This window comes from Dermochelys coriacea, chromosome 15, assembly GCF_009764565.3.
Source record: "Dermochelys coriacea isolate rDerCor1 chromosome 15, rDerCor1.pri.v4, whole genome shotgun sequence".
In the NCBI taxonomy this organism is placed as follows: Eukaryota; Metazoa; Chordata; order Testudines; family Dermochelyidae; genus Dermochelys; species Dermochelys coriacea.
The window spans coordinates 20,562,572-20,585,068 of record NC_050082.1 but is presented as its reverse complement, the minus strand read 5'-3'; the positions used below and the strand labels follow the sequence as shown (position 1 = coordinate 20,585,068).

The 22,497-nt window shown below is 38.4% G+C and overlaps 1 protein-coding gene across 5 annotated transcripts in view; it reads right to left on the bottom strand.

The window, feature by feature from the left end:
• The window catches only part of STX2 (syntaxin 2), a 74,753-nt gene extending 53,368 nt beyond the window's left edge, over positions 1–21,385 (bottom strand). Inside the window, exons 1-4 of one of the 5 annotated variants that reach the window (XM_043497955.1) lie at positions 21,151–21,178; positions 14,787–14,885; positions 12,991–13,062; positions 9,710–9,809 (exon numbers count right to left, since the gene is read on the bottom strand). In XM_043497955.1, coding sequence (XP_043353890.1) covers positions 9,710–9,809; positions 12,991–13,011 — 121 coding nt within the window. In that variant the 5' untranslated portion in view covers positions 13,012–13,062; positions 14,787–14,885; positions 21,151–21,178. Of the gene's footprint in view, positions 1–9,709; positions 9,810–12,990; positions 13,063–14,786; positions 14,886–21,150 lie in introns of all 5 variants that reach the window. The other 4 variants (XM_043497954.1, XM_043497956.1, XM_038373981.2 and 1 more) reach the window with 4 other exon arrangements.
• Positions 21,386–22,497: the final 1,112 nt, after the last annotated feature.

Genomic DNA, 22,497 nt, shown 5'->3' with positions numbered 1-22,497 from the left:
ATGAAACAATGGGTTTATCATACACACTGTAAGGAGAGTGATCACTTAAGATAAGCCATCACCAACAGCAGGGGGGGGAAAGGAGGAAAACCTTTCATGGTGACAAGCAGGTAGGCTAATTCCAGCAGTTAACAAGAATATCAGAGGAACAGTGGGGGGTGGGGTGGGAGAAATACCATGGGGAAATAGTTTTACTTTGTGTAATGACTCATCCATTCCCAGTCTCTATTCAAGCCTAAGTTAATTGTATCCAGTTTGCAAATTAATTCCAATTCAGCAGTCTCTCGTTGGAGTCTGTTTTTGAAGCTTTTTGTTGAAGTATAGCCACTCTTAGGTCTGTGATCGAGTGACCAGAGAGATTGAAGTGTTCTCCAACTGGTTTTTGAATGTTATAATTCTTGACGTCTGATTTGTGTCCATTCATTCTTTTACGTAGAGACTGTCCAGTTTGGCCAATGTACATGGCAGAGGGGCATTGCTGGCACATGATGGCATATATCACATTGGTAGATGCGCAGGTGAACGAGCCTTTGATAGTGTGGCTGATGTGATTAGGCCCTATGATGGTATCCCCTGAATAGATATGTGGACAGAGTTGGCAACGGGCTTTGTTGCAAGGATAGGTTCCTGGGTTAGTGGTTCTGTTGTGTGGTGTGTGGTTGCTGGTGAGTATTTGCTTCAGATTGGGGGGCTGTCTGTAAGCAAGGACTGGTCTGTCTCCCAAGATCTGAGAGAGCGATGGCTCGTCCTTCAGGATAGGTTGTAGATCCTTGATGATGCGTTGGAGGGGTTTTAGTTGGGGGCTGAAGGTGATGGCTAGTGGCGTTCTGTTGTTTTCTTTGTTGGGCCTGTCCTGTAGTAGGTGACTTCTGGGTACTCTTCTGGCTCTGTCAATCTGTTTCTTCACTTCAGCAGGTGGGTACTGTAGTTGTAGGAATGCATGATAGAGATCTTGTAGGTGTTTGTCTCTGTCTGAGGGGTTGGAGCAAATGCGGTTATATCGTAGCGCTTGGCTGTAGACAATGGATCGAGTGGTATGATCTGGATGAAAGCTAGAGGCATGTAGGTAGGAATAGCGGTCAGTAGGTTTCCGATATAGGGTGGTGTTTATGTGACCATCGCTCATTAGCACCGTAGTGTCCAGGAAGTGGATCTCTTGTGTGGACTGGTCCAGGCTGAGGTTGATGGTGGGATGGAAATTGTTGAAATCATGGTGGAATTCCTCAAGAGCTTCTTTTCCATGGGTCCAGATGATGAAGATGTCATCAATGTAGCGCAAGTAGAGTAGGAGAACACTTCAATCTCTCTGGTCACTCGATCACAGACCTAAGAGTGGCTATACTTCAACAAAAAAGCTTCAAAAACAGACTCCAACGAGAGACTGCTGAATTGGAATTAATTTGCAAACTGGATACAATTAACTTAGGCTTGAATAGAGACTGGGAATGGATGAGTCATTACACAAAGTAAAACTATTTCCCCATGGTATTTCTCCCACCCCACCCCCCACTGTTCCTCTGATATTCTTGTTAACTGCTGGAATTAGCCTACCTGCTTGTCACCATGAAAGGTTTTCCTCCTTTCCCCCCCCTGCTGTTGGTGATGGCTTATCTTAAGTGATCACTCTCCTTACAGTGTGTATGATAAACCCATTGTTTCATGTTCTCTGTGTCTGTGTATATAAATCTCTCCTCTGTTTTTTCCACCAAATGCATCCGATGAAGTGAGCTGTAGCTCACGAAAGCTTATGCTCTAATAAATTTGTTAGTCTTTAAGGTGCCACAAGTACTCCTTTTCTTTTTGCGAATACAGACTAACACGGCTGCTACTCTGAAACCTATAATTAATGTGGACTTCATTATTGTACTTCAGCTTCTTTCCACTGCTCATATCGATTTAATCATGTTTATTTAATGCAGACATTCACTCCTATTTTCCTGTTTATTATTCTGTTACATATGCCAGAGGGTAGTACACTAATTTGTGTGCCTTTAATAGAAGAAAACTGCAAAGATTAAAGCTTCATAGCCCCTAAAAGAAAAATAATACTGGAGAAGTCACATTTGTCCAGAAGCGTTTGGATACTCGGCATCAAAACCAGAAAGAGGACTCTGACTTGGTGTTTCTCTAGAAATACGTTCGTCTGACACTTTAGATCAGTTGTCTCCAAACAGCGGGGTAACGTTCAAAGGGTGCCGGGGGGTGAGTGTGGGTGTGTAAAAGCCATCCCCCATGAGGGCAGGGAAGGAGCATCAACCAGTCCTGCTCTGCCCTTGGCCCCACACCTGCCCCCAGCCTCGGCTCGCTTACCCCTGTTTGCATCCTACCCTCAGAAGCCGTGGCCCTGCTCTCAGCACCCAGGTCAGGGTGTGGACAGAAGTAAGGGGTGCAACCCTGAAAAGTTTGGGGACCACTCCTTTAGATGTAAAAGGATTTTAGTTTATATTAAAAGCTATTACTTTGGCCCACAGCAAAGGAAATCTGAAAAGGGAGGCATCATGATCTTTGTTGTACGATGTATTAAGACAAGATTTTACATAAAGTCAATCAAACAAAAGCTTAAAGTATAGATGGCTCTCTGCCATATTTCTTCCTGAATGCTGGTACAATTATACAAGAAAAAGTTATTGAAATTACAAAAAAAAATTATTTGTCAGAAAATGTTTGAGCTGTAATGTTTGATTGCTGATATGATCACGTTGTGGAGCAACCCACTATCATCCACTCCCAGCTTTGGGCAGTCAGAGGCTAAGGACACCCAGAGCATGGTGTTGCATCCCTTTCCATTTTGGCAAATAGCCATTGATGGACCTATCCTCCATGAACTTATCTTATTCTTTTTGGAATTATACTTTTGACCTTCACAACATCCCTTGGCAATGAGCTCCACATGTGGACTGTGCGTTGTGTGAAGAAGTACTTCCTTATGTTCCCTACTGTCTATTAATTCCATTTGGTGACCCCAGTTCTTTTGTTATATGAAGGGGTAAACAACACTTCCTTTTTCACTTTCTCCACACCATTCATGATTTTATAGACCTCGATCGTATTCCCTCCTAAGTTATTTCTTTTCCAAGCTGAAAAGTCCCTGTCTCCTCATATGGAAGCTGTTCCACACCCTTAATTTTTCTTGCCCTTCTCTATACTTTTTCCATTTCTAATGTATCTTTGAGATGAGGCAACTAGAACTGCATGCAGTATTCAAGGTGCACGCGTACCAAGTCTGATTACCTAAAGCTTTCCTAATGGTTCGTAACATTGTTAGCTTTTTCGACTTCTGCTGCACATTGAGCGGATGTTTTCACAGAACTAACTAAAATGATTTGAAAATCTCTTTCTTGAGTTGTAACAGCTAATTTAGATATCATTTTGTATGTATAGCTGGGATGTTTTCCAATATGCGTTTGTGTATTTATCAACATGAAATTTCATCTGCCATTTTATTGCCCAGTCACTCAATATTGTGAAATCCCTTTGTAACTCTTTGCAGTCTCATTTGGACTTAACTATCTTGAGTAATTTGTATCATCTGCAAATTTTGCCACCTCATTGTTTACCCCTTTTTCCAGATCATTTATGAATATATTGAACAGCACTGGTACAGAACAGATCCCTGGAGACACCACTATTTATTGCTCTCCATTCTGAAACTGACCATTTATTCCTACCCTTTGTTTCCTGTCTTCAACCAGTTACTGATACATGAGAGGACCTTCCCTCTTATCCCATGACTGTTTACTCTGCTTAAGAGCCTTAAGGGACCTTGTCAAAGGCTTTCTGAAAAGTCCAAGTACACTATATTTACTGGACCACACATGTCCATATGTTTGTTAACCCTTCAAAGAAGATGAATAGATTGGTGAGGCACGATTTCCCTTTACAAAAGCTGTGCTGACTCTTATCCATCATATCATGTTCATCTATGTATCTGATGGTTCTGTTTTTTACTATAGTTTCAACTAATTTGCCTGCTACTCAAATTAGTCTAACCAGACTGTAATTACCCAGATTGCCTCTGGAGCCTTTTAAAAAAATTACTTGTCACATTAGCTATCTTGTAGTCAACTGGTACAGAAGCTGATTTAAGCGATAGGTTACATACGAGCTAGTGGTTCTGCAATTTCATATGCGAGTTCCTTCAGTACTCTTGGGTGTAGACCATCTGGTCCTGGTGACTTATTACTGTTTAATTTATTAATTTGTTCCAAAACTTTCTCCACTGACACCTCAATTTGGGGCAGTTCCTCAGATTTGTCACTTAAAAAGAATGGTTCAGATGAGAGAATCTCCCTCACATCCTCTGCAGTGAAGGCCAAATCAAAGAACTAATTTAGCTTCTCTGCAAGGGGCTTATCTTCTTTGAGTGCTCCTTTAGCACTTGAATCATCCAGGGGCCCCACTTGTTATTTGGCGGCTTCCTATTTTTAATGTACTTAATTGTTACGGTTAGGCTTTGATTTTTTAGTGAGCTGCTCTTAAATATTCTTTTTTGGCCTGTCCAATTCTAACTATTCGTCAAAAACATTTAGCCCAGCTCCAGATGTAGATGATCTAGAAAATGAGGACCTAGAAGATAAGGAATCTTACAAAACAAAAAGTCTTTAGAAAGATATAGTTGACACTGAATAATTGCGATGGTTGTATAACATTTATATTTCCTTAGGAGATGTCCCTCAGAGGCACCCAAGGAGGGAGAGGGAAAGTATTAGAAAATTATGTTGTATAAAGACTTTTTTTAAAAACAAAAAACAAGAGTGTTTGGAGAAAACCTAGTGAAAACAAATCAGAAGAAAACACAAGGAATTCTCCAACCTCATGAAGTTTATACCAGGTGCACATGCAACTTAAATTTCTATCAACTGTAAGTGATATATATTTTTGTATATATTCCCATAACAGAAGACAGACCTTATTTGTAATATATAATATAATTTGTAGTACCCCATGTGAAGCTTCATTTGAATTCATAATAAAGAAGCAAAATATGTTTCCTGCATAATTCTAAGACAAATTTAATAAAACAAAAGACAGAAAGTAAACATGCAGATAAACACCAGATAGTGTGTGATGTTGTTCACTATTTTCAAATAATAAAGCTAGCTACTAGTCTTTTACTGTGTAATTTAATTTAATAAGTTTTAGTTGTACCGAGTACTGTAATTTCCATAAGTATATAAAAGTTGGCCATAAACATATTTCTCTTCTGGAGAACTAGGTTCAAGTCTGATGAGACAGTAATTAACTGATGTTTCAGGTTGCAAGTAGTCAGAAGAAATTTCTGGAAATGTTCAGTAACATCTTAAATTAAAAAACAAAAAACAAAAACTTTTTATCCTAAATAAACAATACATATGCAGAGCTAAAGATTAAAACCCATCCAACAAATTCTGCTCTTAAGATTAAAAAAAAACAGGTACTTATACAATGTAAGTGAGACACCACCCTGTGCTAAACCCCCACAAACTTGAGTTTCTCATTCTTCTTTCCCTCCTCCCCTCACTCATCTTACATTTGAAATTTAAACTCATGTCTTTCACACAGGGGGGAAAAAAGGTAATTTAAAAACATTCCTCTTAGAGCAAACTATTGTGTGTTTTTGGAAACTATTTCACTGAAACTATACAGCTTTCTCCACATACTTCCTTCCTTTAGTTTCCCATTTCCTCCAGGCATAACACACAGCTTTTCTAAATGTTACCGACATCATAAAAAAAGTGAAACATACTTCTTTCACACAGCAGCTTCACCACAGGCCAGTATATATGAACTCTTGATTCTGTCATGCACTTGTGGCTCAAGTAAATTCCAGTTAGCTTTTATTTTTAACTTAAAATTATTTTTCCATCTTCTATAGCTGCAATGTTATTGGAACAAAATTAAAGCAGTCCCTTACCCAAGACTGCTTTCCTTGGTGACTTCCTGGTCCCTACTAACTCTTTTCAGTACAGGGTCACCATCTTACAGAAACAGCCACTCTCACCCAGCAGCTGTGGCCCTGAAGTAGCCAATGTGTATCTTGCAATTATTTGTTGCATCTCCTCCTGTAACAGTAACCAGTTTTATTCCCCACCCACCAAGTTTTCTGCTTTCTTCTTGCTGTCATCAACTATGTGCTGTGGGCCTGAGTCACCGCTGCATTACTCCAGTTTTAGTGAAGTTACATTGCCATAAAAGCAGTGAAGTCACTCCAGATTAAAACAAGAGAAGTGCAGAGGTGAATCAAGCGCTAAATCTGCATCAACAGTGAAAATTTTAGGTAAGTTTTGTATCATTGCTCCAGCATTTGTGCAAATTCACTGCTGCTGATAACCACCAGTTTGTGGGAAAAATCAAAGGGAAACACAAACCCTTTGTGAATTTTTACAGACATAGTACATTCAGTTGGCATAGGCAGACACAGAAAAGCAAAGATTCCTTTGGTATGACAAGATTAGTGCATATATCAACTAAACAAAATACTAATATTATGGCAAAGTTACATTTATAGGAGGTTAAATCTATTAATGTCCACATATGAGTAAGGATATTTTGAGTTCTCATAGAATGTTGCTTGTGCTGATAAATGGGAAAATAATCTTAAGTAAAATTATTTTAAACAAGGCAAACGAACAATAGAAATAAATTGTATTGCTGATAAACATTTAGATAAATTTTGTTTTAAATGAGACTGATCACTCAAATAGTAATTTCACAAGCAAGAAAGCTGAGGGCTATGTATGCTCAAACTTGTAATGTCACAGCATTGAGATTCAATGGAAGGCACACAAAGAAGGATCCTGGATGTCCAAATTCGAAGTCCTTCTCTAAGTTTCATTATTTTTTAAAGGGCCTATGTGATTTCACATTAGGAGCAGGTTAGTGTTTTTTATGTTTATGTTTGTCATGGCAGGTCTTTAAGCTTGGGAAACTTTACAAGTAAACTCGCTAACCAAATCAAGTCACAGCAATTCAAATCTAGTTCATTAAGAAGGTTACTTTAAAAAAAAAAGTAGGATTTACTTTTTGGTCCAAATTTAAAGTTCAACAACTTAAAGTGCACTGAGTTTTTAATTAAGGGAAATTTTCAAATAGTTTTTTTCCTTATAAATAGTTCATTCTATCTTCCATCTATCACTGATTCATTGTTTTCCCCCTAATCACATCATTGTACCAGGCACTGCCCATTTTTCACTTGAGAATATTGTATACAGTCTAATTAGGAGAGATTTAGCTAAGCCTCTACAGTGAATCTAAGCACAGGCAGCTATAATTAGCCTATGATTAATACCATTAGAGACATTTAAGGGTGAGATTTTCAAAGGAGCCTAAATTATTTGAGAGCACAAGCCTCACTGAAAGTTGCAAGACTTGTGCTAAGTCACTTAGGCACTTTGGAAACTCTGGTCAATAATGCTGAACTTGCAAAAAGGGGTGAAAAGTGAGGGGTTTTTTTTTTAAATCTAGAATGCATAAAAGTGATGTTTTAGGCAACTGTGTTGTAACTAAGCAGCTTTTTAAAAAATATGCAGTATTACAGTTTTAACTAGTTTCTCAAAGCTTGTTCTACGTCAGCATCTTCCACTGATTCTGAAGGCAATTTTATATTATACAGGCTATTTCTCACCAATGACTGCACATTGACTCCTGCATGTGAAAACAGTAGCTAGCTATTAATAACACTTCAATAATTACAGTAAGTGTATGAGAGAAACATTGAGTGAAAGTAAATGTTATCAGTACCATTCAAATGAAAGCAGTGTCTTATGCAGTATAATATTCTTTGCAATAAATACAGAGATGTTACTGTAAATATTCAGGTTGAAAACAAAGTTTTAAAAGATTAAGGATTCACAAATGGGCAAAACAGTAATTCTTCACCACTGAAAAGTAGTTTGTGTACACAACTTCAAATGCAAAACATGCATATAGGCAGTGATACTGAAATTATGTATATTTGATCCTTTTGTCCATTAAAAAGAGAGAGTGTTACAAACTTTACCAAAGGAAGCTTCAAAAACAAATTTAAGATAGGGATTACCAATATGAATATTTTGAGCTGATCATCAGGTCTCTTAAGACCCATTTGGGCTACTGACAGTGCAAAGGGGCTGTAAAGCTGGTTTAAGAGGCCAACTAAGGATTCTCCCAGTATAGAGTAAATCCTCAAGTGGCATATTCAACCCTATATCACTCCTACAGCCATTGGAATAAGGAGTGTGGCGAGAGGGCTTCAGTGATCCCCAGCTGCCAGAATGGCCATCAAGGGAGACAATGCAGCTGGATGCAACTTAGAGCAACCGTGGGACTGTTCTAAATTCAACCTGGAGTTAATTCAGGCCCCTGCCACCTCTTAAATGTAGCTTTGCACCCATCCCCCACCTTGATTCTTAAGTCAAATACAACTCAGTATGATCCAAAAACTGTGTCCATCTTATTTACATAACTTCTAAAAAGTCTTTATCTTGAAGCCTGCCAACCATGTATATTGCCAGTTTATGTAATTATGTGCACCTATCACTGTTTCCTGCATCCTCCTGCCTCCAAACATTCCAAGAGTTTGTTCAAACCCATTTGTTGCCTCTCGCCTTAAATTAGAGTTCAAGTTCTTTGGGGGTAAGGGCTGCCTCTGAGCTATGTATCTGTACTGGTTCCAGAACAATGGAGTAAATATCATTGTGATTACTGGCTTCTTAGAAAACCAATATGAGGAGGTTTAAACAGTTATTTAGCAGCAACCAGTTTTGAAGATTCATTACATGCTATGATGTGAACAGAGTCTTTCCCCATCAAGTTTGAATTTAAAAAAAAAAATCTATATTTAAATAAAACCCTTTCCCCCCCCCCCCATCATGAATTCATACTAATTCATTTCAAAACAAAGAAAGGGGGAAAAACAGAACTGTGACCAAAAGAAAATTTAGAACAGAATACCAGTTGGTAGAAAAAGCCCACTAGTGAATGGAAAGAAATTAGCTTATAAACTCTTCTACTCACATCCAAAAGTATATAATTTTAGTAGTCTTGCTATCCTCTAGATAATGAGGACTTGTATTTACAATATTATTTAAGTTTTATTCTGTGGTTTGTTTTGCTCTCAGCATCACAAATATCTCTTTCCCTATGGCCCACCTTCAATATACCTGGTAAATGTGTTCCTTTGATAGATGAGGTCAAGGTAGTGGGCAGCTTTCACTGGAGACAACATTCTTTGTTTTGGAAGTGCACCTTTGTCTCTAAACTGAGGGCTACTACTTCCCAAGTTGGTGCTCCTGATCTGGGACTTCACCATTACTGCGGAACAGTAAAGTAGCTTGAGTGGAACAGTAGGTTCTCATTATTGGAAAATGGAGGAAGGAAATCAGTCTCACAATTCCAACAACGTGTCGTTTACTTGAGATGTGAGGCACTTTCAGACAGAAAAGAGATGTCTTTGAGTTATTATTTTTAGAAATTGATCAGGTTAAGTTTTAGACTGACTTCTTGGAGTATTATGGAAACAATGTTTTGAAGACATTCCTTCTTTTAAATGTGATCTTAAAGCTGAAATGGGCGTTTTCAATTTATTTTATATCTGAGGCATAAAAAAAGTACCACATTTCATAAATTTTGCAATATTCACTCCTACTTAAAAGTTCTATTCTCAATTAATATGGCTGCATAGCCATTAAGAGTACTCATTCAGGATCACTATCCATACATATTAAAATGTCTAAAAAAGTAAAATACTTACTGTCTTCAGGATTTGATGCAGACAAGATAATGCTGTGTTTCTTCTTAACTTCTTCCACATTTTGTGCTATTTTTGCTATACTGTTTCTGAGTTCCTCAACCTACAGGGAAAGAAAAATGTGGCAATGAAGATGCAAGAAAAAATTTACTACCAACAGATTAGGAAGAAGAAATGCATCAGAAATGCTTAGAATCAAAGGAGTGAAAGGATAACTAGTCATTAGGATTGTCAAAAGGAAGGGAATGCCATACCGTAAAACCATATGGAGGTCAAAAGAAAAATATCAGTATTGTAGATTCTTTCATTACAAACCAAAGTTATTCAGATTTGAATACCAGGAATAAATGAAGATGGGCCAACAATGCAGCCCATGAGAAAATGCAAAGAACCTTCTACATCTAAGCAGCAATCAATCATGATTTGTGTCTTTCCCAGACTGAAGGTACATCCAATTATGGTTTCCCAATATAGGGAAGGGAAATCCCTTTTTTCAAATATAGACCAGGTTCTGTCAGTATTTTAACACAGATAATATAAATAATTTAAGATTTAAAAAAACTATATGCATAACATTAAGATCAGTAGGTAGGGTCAGGAAGAATCTTTCCAAACCCCCCACACCAATATTGCACAATATTCCTCTGAAGCATCTGGCATTAGTAATTGCTTAAAACAGGATACTTTGTCACTTCCGGCATCAAAATTCCTACATACCTGAAACCGAAGGCAAGATATAGTAAAGGAAGTTACTTTGAAGTTTCTACCAAACAAATTTGACTTATGTATTTTGGGTTGGAATTTTTGTATTGAGAATAGACTGACTATTTCAAAGATCTCTCTTTTACAGTGTACCTTAAAGTCATGGAAACCTCAGGGACTTAGTTGTCAGTTGACTTAGCCTGAGGAACTGTTTGAGACACCAGTTCAGAAAATCTTTCCTATTCAGATCAGCACTCAAACATATCCTTAACCTTAAGCATGTTTTAAACCAGGGGTCTCCAAGTGCTGGCCAACAGGCCATCTGCGGCCCAAGAACCTCCCCACTGCGGCCCACAGAAAGTTTTTAAAAAATTATTTCATCTGGACCTCATGGCTGCCAGCCGAAGGGAGAGGGGGGTGAAGGAGAGATTCACATGCCCCTCCCTCCAACATTGCTCCATCCTGCTGCTCCTGGGACCCTCCCAGGGGTTGCATGCGGCAACGTGTCATTCACCTTGGGTAGCTCGGCTCCCTGCAAGCAGTTCCCTAACCCTGCTGTTGCCCGCTGAGCTGTGAAGGAGAGACCCAGGCAGCCATACTGCCAGCTGTCTGCTGCAGGCACAGCCCCCCACAGCTCCCATTGGCTGCGGAGAGGGACAGATACCATCACTAGTTGCCGGGCAGAGTCAGCCATGGAGGCAGCATCATTAGTTCCTGGGCAGAAAGAAAAGGAGTACTTGTGGCAACTTAGAGACTAACATGGCTGCTACTCTGAAACCTGTCATTATGCAAGGCACTGAATTTAGCCGTATGGAGTGGAAATCTATCAACTTCATGAAAAAACTCATACAGATATTTATTTTACAGACTAACACGGCTACTATTCTGACTCCTGGGCAGAGTCAGCCATGGAAGCAGCATCACTAGTCGCTGGGCAGAGTCAGCTGGGGCAGCATAAGGTCAAGGGAGCAACGGAAAAGGGTGGGAAACGGGCTGAGAGGTGGTATAACACCATCTTCAGTAACATTATTGGCCCGCTGGGAGGATTTGAGGATTGGCACTGGCCCTAAGGTAAACTGAGTTTGAGACCCCTGATATAGATGAAGCAGTTGAAGCTGATAAAGAAAAAAGTGATAATAAAAAGCAAGATCCTTGAAGAGTTGGCTTGCTGCCTTTCTTTTGTAGTTGCTATGTGTTTGTTTCATTTGTTTAATTTCATTTTTCTTTTATAACTATTTAGGTTTGGATGCTAATATAACATTGCTAAAGAAGGTGGTAATTATTCTTTCATTTTTGAGAACTTCATTTCATTGTTCCACATTTTTCTGAATTAAAATAATTTAGCTAAGGTACTTGTTTTTGTAATTAGGCATAAATTTAAGGCTAAGCCTATTGGAGACCATAAAATCTTGCTCTTTTTGGTTACATTTGTTGTTTTAATAAGTTAGTGCATTAAGATAGGTTTCAGAGTAGCAGCCATGTTAGTCTGCATCTGCAAAAAGAACAGGAGTACTTTTGGCACCTTAGAGACTAACAAATTTATTAGAGCATAAGCTTTCGTGGGCTACAGCCCATTTCATCGGATAGAACATAATGTTCCATAGAATGGAACATATAGTAAGAAGATATAATTATACACACATACAGAGAAGGTGGAAGTTGCCATACAAACTATAAGAGGCTAATTAAGATGAACTATTATCAGCAGGAGAAAAAAAACCTTTTGTAGTGATAATCAAGATGGCCCATTTAGACAGGTGACAAGAAGGGGTGAGGTCCTTAGAATCTAGAATTGTAAAATTTAACCTTCTTCCCCAGTTAAGCATGAATTAAGTTAATTTTGAAAAAAAGTAACTTCCCCCCATATATTATGCAATTTCTTTGAACATGATTAAAATATAATCCTGAACATACATATGATTTTCTTGCTGAAAGATCTCTTGCTCTGTAGTATCTGTTCACATTTTTACTACAACCTTTTTCCTCTAGCACAGAGCAGCACTTTTTAAAATAAATCAAATACCTAACTACCACATGAGAGCTTCCATCCATTTATAACAATGCAAAGCTTCTCTCAGTTATATGATCTACCTGAAGTACCTGCTAGGTATACGTGTTTGACACTATACACTAAAGTAAGACTGTGAGAACGAAGCTATGTTTCTAGTTTACATTCCTAGAGGGAAGTTGTGCTAGAGTGATTTTAGTAGGAAGTCTTACAATATATTGGCAAATAGTACTCTCAGTTTTGCTATTTGTTTGGTTTTGTATAGTGATTTTAGCCATCATGGTTACACACTATAATTTCTGCAGTATTATTTTTATATAATCCACATTTTCTTTATATCATGATGCCTCAACTTTTGCCTCCTGAACTGACAAAGCTGGTTGATATAACAAAAGGTAAGGCTTAGTTTATTTTGGATCAGAAGGAAACAGAAATAATTTACAGAATATGGTATTAAAAACGCTTTTTTAAAAAAGTTGAATAATAAGAGAAAAACCATTACCAAGACTATTATTACACATATTTTAAACTGGTAAATGTTGGAGAAAATTATCTGTCCCTTGTTTCATTTTACCTCCTGGAAGAAATCCTCCATAAAATGATCTTTTTCGACAACAGTTGTCTCTCCATCTTCGTTTTTTTTACACTGTAAAACAAAACAAAAAAGGTATTTAATTTGAGCACGCCTATAAAATGAAGCACAGGGATGTGTTCTGAAGCAGAATTAAACAACTGGTTACTTCTAGTTAAATAGGCATAGCAACAAAGCTATGACTAAGTACTACCGCTTTGCCCTCTTTCCATTTACACTTTCCATTCTAAATCTTCACCATAACAGCCAAAATGAGCAATATAAACAGTCAACATTAGCAATACAAACTAATGTTTCCTCCTCCATACTTATGATTCATGGGCAAGTAGAAATGCAACAACTTTTGCTGCAACACAGACACATTGGGGAAATAAATAAAAGGAGTACTTGTGGCACCTTAGAAACTAACAAATTTATTTGAGCATAAGCTTTCGTGAGCTACAGCTCACTTCATCCGATGAAGTGAGCTGTAGCTCACGAAAGCTTATGCTCAAATAAATTTGTTAGTCTCCAAGGTGCCACAAGTACTCCTTTTCTTTTTTGCGAATACAGACTAACATGGCTGCTACTCTGAAACCTGTTATTGGGGAAATAGTTATACATCAAAAGCTCTCTCGTATAGTCACACTTCAATATATTTTCCCAATTAAACAATTCTTAGTGTTCAGGCTAAAATCATAATATAAAAATCAAATACTTTATTTTGTAGTAATATTTTTCTCTTTTCCCTTTTCTCAACAGAAAACATTCCAAAAAAGTTAGAAATCACTGGGAAAAATGTTACTATGGCCCAAATCCTGCAAACATTTACATACATACTTAACTTTCCTGTTTTCACTGAGACTATTCACAGTAGTAGTTTAGCATATGCATAAATGTTTGCAGGATTTGGGTCTATATTACACCTTAAATATGTATGAGATAGGCTGGCTAAGTGACAGCTAACTGGTGATAGGAAAAAAATGACAACTCCTCAGATATTATATTTGAAAGCTGTAAACACCCAGGAAATGTAGATAGTACAATGGATTAAAACGAAGAATAATAGGATGAAATCACAAAGTTTCGTAAGGAAAAAATCCTAATATAATTATAAAACTATGGAAGAGTCTCCCATAGGAATTAGCAAAATCCTGACTCCTTGAGATATGTATAAACAGACAAAGCATAGCACTAGAAGATATATCATAGGGATCCACTATGCACTACTGTCAAATTTATTGTCCTATCCAATAGACTTCTTCCATGTTCTTATGTATTTATGTGTAATATCACCCATTATGTGCTAAGTGCTTTTCAAACACTTAGAGCACAGTTTCTGCTACAAAGGGTCTTGTAATCTAAAAGATAAACAAGTAGACACATTGGGGAAAACTACATCTGACCACTACAAAATTTCAAAAGCTAGAGTATTTTTTTCCCTTTACACAAAATACCTCAGACCAAAAAGAAAGCCTACTGTGGATTTTACAGACTTTAGGATTCAAAACCACACACCAAAAGTTGCAGTTTCTGTATCATAACCCACATTTTACAAAGATACTAATGGACTGACATAAGCACTGAAGATATTTTCACCTGAGAAGGCCATTCACCTCAGGTAGGATAACAGCCTACTTCACTAATTTCCAGATATGAGGGCATGTCAACTATTCTCACAAAATCATGTACCAAAAATGATGCAACTGCCTTCTCCATAAACTAGTCAACCAAATCTCTGTCCAAGCCAAGAGCACCTTAGCCAACAGAAGAAAATGGTGTCAACCTCTGCCTACTACCTTTAGTTCTTTGGTGCTTCATTCAGAACTGATATCCTACATTGAATTCAGATGTGTTCGTTGTGCCCATCCAAGGCTGTTTGTGTATTATAAAATTTTCTATAAAAAACAATTTTAACATTATACCACAGTGTCCAATGAGGCCTACACCCACTGATGACAACAAGATCTACTATATCTTTCCATCACTGCTTTATCATGCATGTTAAAAGATAAATATCTTATTCAACATAAGGGCTAAAACATTATAGTAAAAGCTGTGTTATCTGCCACTTTATCAACCAGAAAGCTCTATTAACTGGCATTTCTGATCTCCCAATACAAATCTTCAATCTAGTAATTGGGACTAGTATATTGCCCAGGAGGTTATGCAATTGCACTTTCTGCACTGTACTTTTATGCAAAAGAAGCAGAAGACAAGCAAGCTGCTATCAGGGATTTATTCAAAAAAGCAGCATCCAGGTTGTGTCAGAGTCATTACAGATTCAGCCCAATCTCCTACACCTTCTACATCTACAGTGATAATTGATGTTGACAAAGATGACCCTGAGGCACTGCAAGATCCGGAAGTGCCTTCTGAATCATAAAAGAAAGATTAAATTATGTTCAGTACAGTTTTACTGTTAAGTGTATTTTGAGTGATCGGGTATACTCCATGTAATGCCCATAGTAATATGTAGTGTCATAAAATAACCTACTGTATAGAAAACTTTACTTGTATATAGTACACCTAAGTGCTTCAAGAAACGAACCACTTCGCAGTGCAGTACTACTACTACTGGATTGGTGAGTAGCTGTATACTATTTTATAGTGTATTCATTTTATTGTATTCTAATTCTTTGAAAATTGGTATTCCATTGGTAAGTATAACTGTTAGTTAACCCGAATTTTTGACTAACTGGCACCCCCGTTCCCCCAACATGCTGGATAACAAAGCTTTTACTGTAATAGTGTCACAAATGATAAATTAAAGTTAATATTTGTATTTCTACTATGGTTCTTTCTCCCCACAAATTCTGAGAAGCCACCTGAGTCCAATGCCTATGCTAGCATCATAAGCAATCCAATTTCCACGTTCAAGGGGAGCTATAATGTCCAAATTAAATGAGCAGAAATTTACAGTTTTTGTTATCCTCCCTCCACAAAAGAGGCCTGTCTACAACACCAACTCTATCCAGGGGTGAGATCATATTATTATAAAGGCACTAGCTCTATCTCCATAATTAAGGTTGAGGTTGTGTTCCATTTTGCCCTTGAAACAAGGATTCAACCTGATAGTATGAAAAATACAGCATACTCTCCTCAAGTTTACTGAATATAAAATGAATTTTCTGAAAATTTATAAAAAAGCCTGTTTAATTAGTTTGTGTGTTAAAACTGGATCATTTAAGAAAGTTAGCATCTAAAGGATCTTAATAATGGAATACACAATCTTTAAACTTTCCATTTAGTTAAGACTCATTGAAATCTTGTGCAAAGACTATAGCTGAAGTTAGGTTGCAACTAAGCTAATTTATTAATAACTGTGTTATAGGTAGGGCCCTACCAAATTCACGGTCCATTTTGGTTAAATTCAAGGTCAGCAGATTTTAAAAACAGTAAATTTCACAGTTTCAGATATTTAAATCTGAAATTTCCCCTTTGCAGCAGGAGAGTGCTAAGCCTCAGAGAGAGAGAGTACTGGTGGGTATTCAGAGGAGACTAACCCAGTTATGGATTATATAATTAAGAGCCCTGTAACACTGATGCTAGTTATGGGCTTTATGGTAAAGAACCCTGTAACCCCTGCACTGTAACCATTAAATGCTTAGTACAGGAGAGTATGGGAGATGGCAAGTAGCAACCCCTCCGCAGCGTTAAAGTTAAATGAAAGTTGAGGCCTAGTGCTTAATTGCATGCATATGGATGTTCTCATTTTGCCACTGTGTCCACATCAGTTACTCACTGCTCACTTTTAATTCTCTCTTCTTTAAGAGGGCTGTGCATTAAAATAGCACTCCTGTAAAATTCCAGCTTGACAATCATGGATAATGATGTCCTCTGTCTATTTTTCCTAGATCCACTGCTCCCATTAAAAATACTTGAGGCTGTTGGCCCTTTTAACTCTGGGCTAGGACCCGTTCACTGAATCTTTATTTTAGAACATTAAAAACATCACCACACACATGGCTTAAGGCTGGTTCAGACTAGTGTAAGTTAAACAGTTTGGACAGAGAGTGAATTGGATCAAACTATGTTTAAATCAATTAACATGAATTGTTTCATACACAGTTTAATTCCCAATATGAACTTTTACCATATAGGAACTGCTTTATCTCAGAGAGGTGAATGGCAGGAAAATAAGCACAGGATCACCTGGGAGCTCCTGGAATAACTATAAGCTGGGGAAGGGAGAGGAAAGAAGAGAGATAAACTAGGTTTCCTCACTGTCAGGCACAAGGCCATGGCTCCCATTCTCCTTAACCTTCTGTGGTACCACATGGGCTAGGAGCGACAATACAAAGTTCTATTATATATAGGCAATTAAAAACAAAAATAAAAAAAAATTTCCCCCTTTAAAAAGCATAGGAAATTTGCATACAAAAAACCTACATTAAAAAGAAAGCTATTTAGGTTGCAAAAATCAAACACTAGAAAGATTTAAAGTGCTAGATTTGTGGTTGCCCATCCAACCTTAATTCAATAACCTTGTGCAATATACAGGCTAGTCATTACATGAACACAAACTATTTTTATCGTAACACCTATGCCTCTCTCAGTACATAGGACAAGCACACAAGGGAGCAGAAGAGAGGTTGCATAGGCAACCATAAAACTGGCACTTCCTACCTTTCAAGTACCTGGCTTTGCAACCTAAATAAACTTCTGTTTACATATAGAAAATGTTACATGTGTTATCACTCACATATTATACATCGTAGTATATCTTAACGTAAGACTGTAAAATATATTTAATATTTATACTTGATTTCTCAACTCTAAGTTTTCATTAATATCAATTTCTGCCTGCAAATTTTAACATTAATTAAAGCATTTCTTCAACCACCCCACATGAAACACTTTGAGAGTCAGATTCTCCAAAGAGCACTGATCCAGATATCAATCAATATGCACAGATCGGAAAGGTCTTAAAATATGTGATGTTAAAACTGTACAGAGACCTATTTACACTGACTCTTGAATAAAAGACTTCCCAATTTATCAATCTACAGACAGTTTAATAGGTTTATCTGTATGTTTTGATATTATCGAGTAGTTAAAAATGTTCTTAAACACTCATCTCCACAGAATCTATTTTATTTATGCAAAGGAACTAAGTAAACTGAATTCAAAGAAAGCCACCCAACTATTTTCTCTAAGCAAAGAAATCCTGTCCACAAGTTTAATGCTTTTGCATGTTCTTTGCACTGTTGCAATTCTACCAGTTACCACAGATTCCAGGGATTTGTAGTTAATTTCTTCTCTCCCCCCAGCCCCATACTCCCACACATATTTTACCAGTCATTAGTTAACATGAATTGCTTCATGTACATTTAAGATGCATCGTATTAAGAAACTATCAATATCTTCAGTTCTGTTCACCAAGTTACAATCCCTTTATATTTTAAAACTAAAGCACGATAAATAAATAAAAATGTATTTCCCAAAGGCATCAGTTACACTGATAAAGAAAAAGACACAGGATAGGTTTATGAAGATGGCAAGATGCATTTAACATGATGCAAACAAAGCTCAAAGCAGACATGACAGATAATAGGATGGTAAGCTTTACACCAAATTGAGAAAAAATACACCAAACATTTAGCTTCCTTAACAAAGAGAAGGTTTATATCTAGACTTTTTAGAGTGACTTTTTAAAATAGAAAGAAAAAGATTTGCACGTTTTATTGAACAGATTTTTAAATGCTGGTTGGATTTTAAGCCTTTATATTGCATGTGTATTCTGAGCTTGTTATTTGAATACAGACTATAAAAATACAAGATTTCTAAAATATATTACTATTCCTTTGGTGGGGCAGGTAGAAGGAATCCAAGACTGAATTGGAATAGGGTTAAAGATATTTAACACAAAGCTTTGGACTTGAGCTCCAGTGCAGTTCAATTCTTTCCTGGGATGCAAAAAGAGATCATTTTCACAGTTTTAACCATCCACAGAGCAGACATTACAAAACTGCCAAGAATAATTTGGAAATATCCATACAAGAGAAATAAGACATAATCCCCCACAAAAAACAACAAACGCATCCAGGCCCGTTTTCCTCTGGAAGGACATGTGTGACTAATGGGTATTCCTCAGTACAATGAGGGAAAACTATGAACACTCGTATCTGAATGTTGCAGTTGCTCTTCTCACATTTGTTCCGCTTTAGGAACTGTTTTAGCTAGTGTCGCCATCCTATCCAAAAATTCCATAATTTTATTTGTCTAGAGACCAGACTTACCAATAGGGAAATACTTGTTAACTGTATCAAATTAATAAAGATTTAACCCCCCCCCCCCAAGCCAAACCCATCATTTCTGTGCTTGAAAAAAAGCAGAAATTCACTCTGACAAAAAAGCTGATGTAGTGATGAAGACATTCATTAATATGAGCAAAAACCTGTCATTTGTGATATTACAGTGAGGAAAATTTTGGGGAGATGCGAGAGTGACGACTTGGTTGTCCAAGTTTTCTCTAAAAGTTAATTTAGCCTACATGATATCATCCAGCACGTGTTCTGTTTTACATGCGTCTCAGAAAGTAAAGCTATACATTTTAAGTGATAAAGTTTGGGTTTCGATGGTTTTTGCTCTTCTGACTAAAATAAGTGTTGAAACGCTGAAAAATTGTATGCAGGTCAATCCATAACAAGCACCTCGGGATTTTAAAATGAATTTTACAGACTGTACTTGAGATACATTAAGGCAAGTATGAAGTATTTTACTACTACACATAGTGTTTACTCTAAAGTCATAATTACACAATTACCATACCTGTTTCATATATCTTTGTCTGAAGCATTACTAGATACTAACCTACGAATTACTACAAATGGATAGCATTTTTTTTAAATTAACGTCAAAGTTAACTCTGTTCTAAATGAAAACAATATTGTTGCTTCGTCTCCCATTCCCAGTCAGACTGAACTTTGAATATGCTAAGTATCACAGATCTAATTCAGATTGTTGCTGCTTTCTTCTCTCCCTGCCCCCTTTTAAAAGTGTGCACTATATTATAATTTGACACCATATAATCTGTAGAATAGAGGTTTAGAGTTTAAAAAAAAAAGAGAGAGAGAGAGAGAGAGAGAGAGAGACTGGAGGAGGAAGAAAATCACCTGAAAAAAAATACACTTTTCATTAGGACAGTAACAAACCTGACACACAATCTTTTCTGGTTAAGATTACTGTAATAAGCATTCCAAAAGGCCTCCCACTCCTACAGAGAATAGAGGAAAGAGACTACTTATTCGACTTACAAGCACAATTTCAATATTTGATTTTTTTCTATTCCATAATATATTATTTTTAAGTGAACTGGTACCCAGTCCTGCAAGCAACTTTGCATAAGTGAACTCCTGTAAACATCTGGAGCCCTGACTGATTACAGAAACTCCATTTGATGTGCATTCTCCATTTTTCCCCTTCTGAAATATATTCAAAACATTCTTATTTTGTTCGAGCCATATCCTGCTGAAGTCAAACAAAAGGCATTCTCCCCAAATTCCACCCTCTCTTCTTTTCAGGATAAGAACGAGAGGAAGGAAAAGAATATAGAAACATACTGAACTACCGCTTTGTAAATATATACAAAAACATACAGTTGACTTAGACATCTTATTTCTTAATCGGATAACTTAAAACAAACAAAAAGAGACAAAGCCCTTCATTTCACTCTTGCATTTACTATCTCACGGTAGATCATTCAAGCACACAAAAATTATTATCCGTTTCCTCCGTCACTCAAATATTAACATTTGGGTATGGGGGAAGGTCTTCACCCCCCCCCCCAAAAAAAAACCACCAGGATTTGAAGTTTGTACGAGGAGCCCAATAGCTTTCGAAACGTCTCCCCATCTCTCGGGAATGGATATCCCGCCGCCGCCTCCTCCTCCTCCTCCCAGAGACGGGAGCTGGAAAGGAGCCTGGAGCAGCTCAGCGATCTCGCTGCCTCCAGGGACGTGTCTGGGGCGCTGCCTAAGCGGATCTTAGCAGAGAGACTCGCGAAGGTCCCCATCCCTGACCGTCAAGCCCTCCCCGCTGAGCCCCGGCCACCCCACGCTGTCCCCGACTCGAGGCTTTTTGTCCCCTCCAGCACCCCCTCCGCCCGCTACCCCTCCCGGCCTGTGGTCCGGTCCCCTGTCCCTGAGCCAGCCCCCTCACCGCTGTCAGCTCAGCCAGCCGGTCCCTCATCCCCGCAGCCTTCACACCGTTACTCGTCCGCCGCCGCCGCCGCGCAACGCCTGGGGCCCGGGCCGCAGCGGCACCCGCCGCCTCCTCCCTTCTCGGCGGGGCCCAGCGGACGGGTCGCGCCGCCTCCCCTCACCCCGTCGGCGGCACAAATCCCCCTCTCCCTCTGCCTGCTGCCAAGGCAACCGTCCCACCCAAACCCGCTCTGCGCATGCTCCGCGCTGCTGACTCAATCACAGCTGGGGGGGGGGGCGGGGGGAAGAGCCAGGACCACCCGGTATGATGGGGGCTGTGCAGAGGTGGGGGCGGAGCTATGCAAATATCAGCTTCCCAGCGCATAGGGTGACATCAGCAGGTAAAGGGCAGCGTGATGAAGAGCCGGTTGAAGCTGGACTCCTGGGTTCCAGGCCCAGCTTTGGCACTGAATGTCTTTGGACTAGAGGCCTCTGTGCGCCACTGAAATCAGTGGGGGGTTTTCCAAGGGGAGCAGAATCAGGGACTTGGAGAGCTTGGGCTAATTACATCTCATTTTCTCCCACTGAGGTATCAGTGCAATGTAACATGCATTTTTACAGGAGGAGAGCTTTATCTTCGGGATAGCAAAACCCTTCATGGCTCAGACAATCAGTGCAGAACTCTTCGTTGCACTTTCACCATGTCTTCAGGGGAGATAAAGCAGAATCTAAGACTGTGAAATTGCTTCAAGTTTGCACCAGACATGGAAGGCAATAGCTGCTATGAGTGGGGTTGCAAGGGAGCCCCACTGAGGTTACTTAATTAGGGAAATCTGCAAAGAATGGGGCAAACAATCCCTAAAGCTGGTGGTCCTTCCAGTACTTAGATTCACCAAGCTAGCCTCAAAACAGCTTCTATAATACCTTACTGGTTACCCAGAAGCCAAACCACAGTTCCCGTAAAGCAATCCAGCCTTAGGCCTCCACCCAGACACCCAAGTCAAATCTGATGAGGATACTGAAAATCTTATTAATCATATAAGAAAGTTTTACCAATCCCAAAGGATTGTATACCTTACCTCCCAAGTTAATGAATATTTCAGATCTTACACAAATACATGCTTATAGCCAATTCTTTTTAAATAATATTTTTAGTTAATAAGAAATGAGTATTGGTTAAAAGAGCAGCATACATACAGATATGAGTACCATTCTGAAACAGGTTTTATAGTAGAGATGGTGAGCTTTGTAAAAGCATCATTTCAGAATTGGTTCATAGGTTATAGTCCAATGTTCATATTCAGGGTGATCCAGGTGGGAATGGAGATCTCAGTCTTACGACTCAAGCTTCCCCTGCATAAAGCAT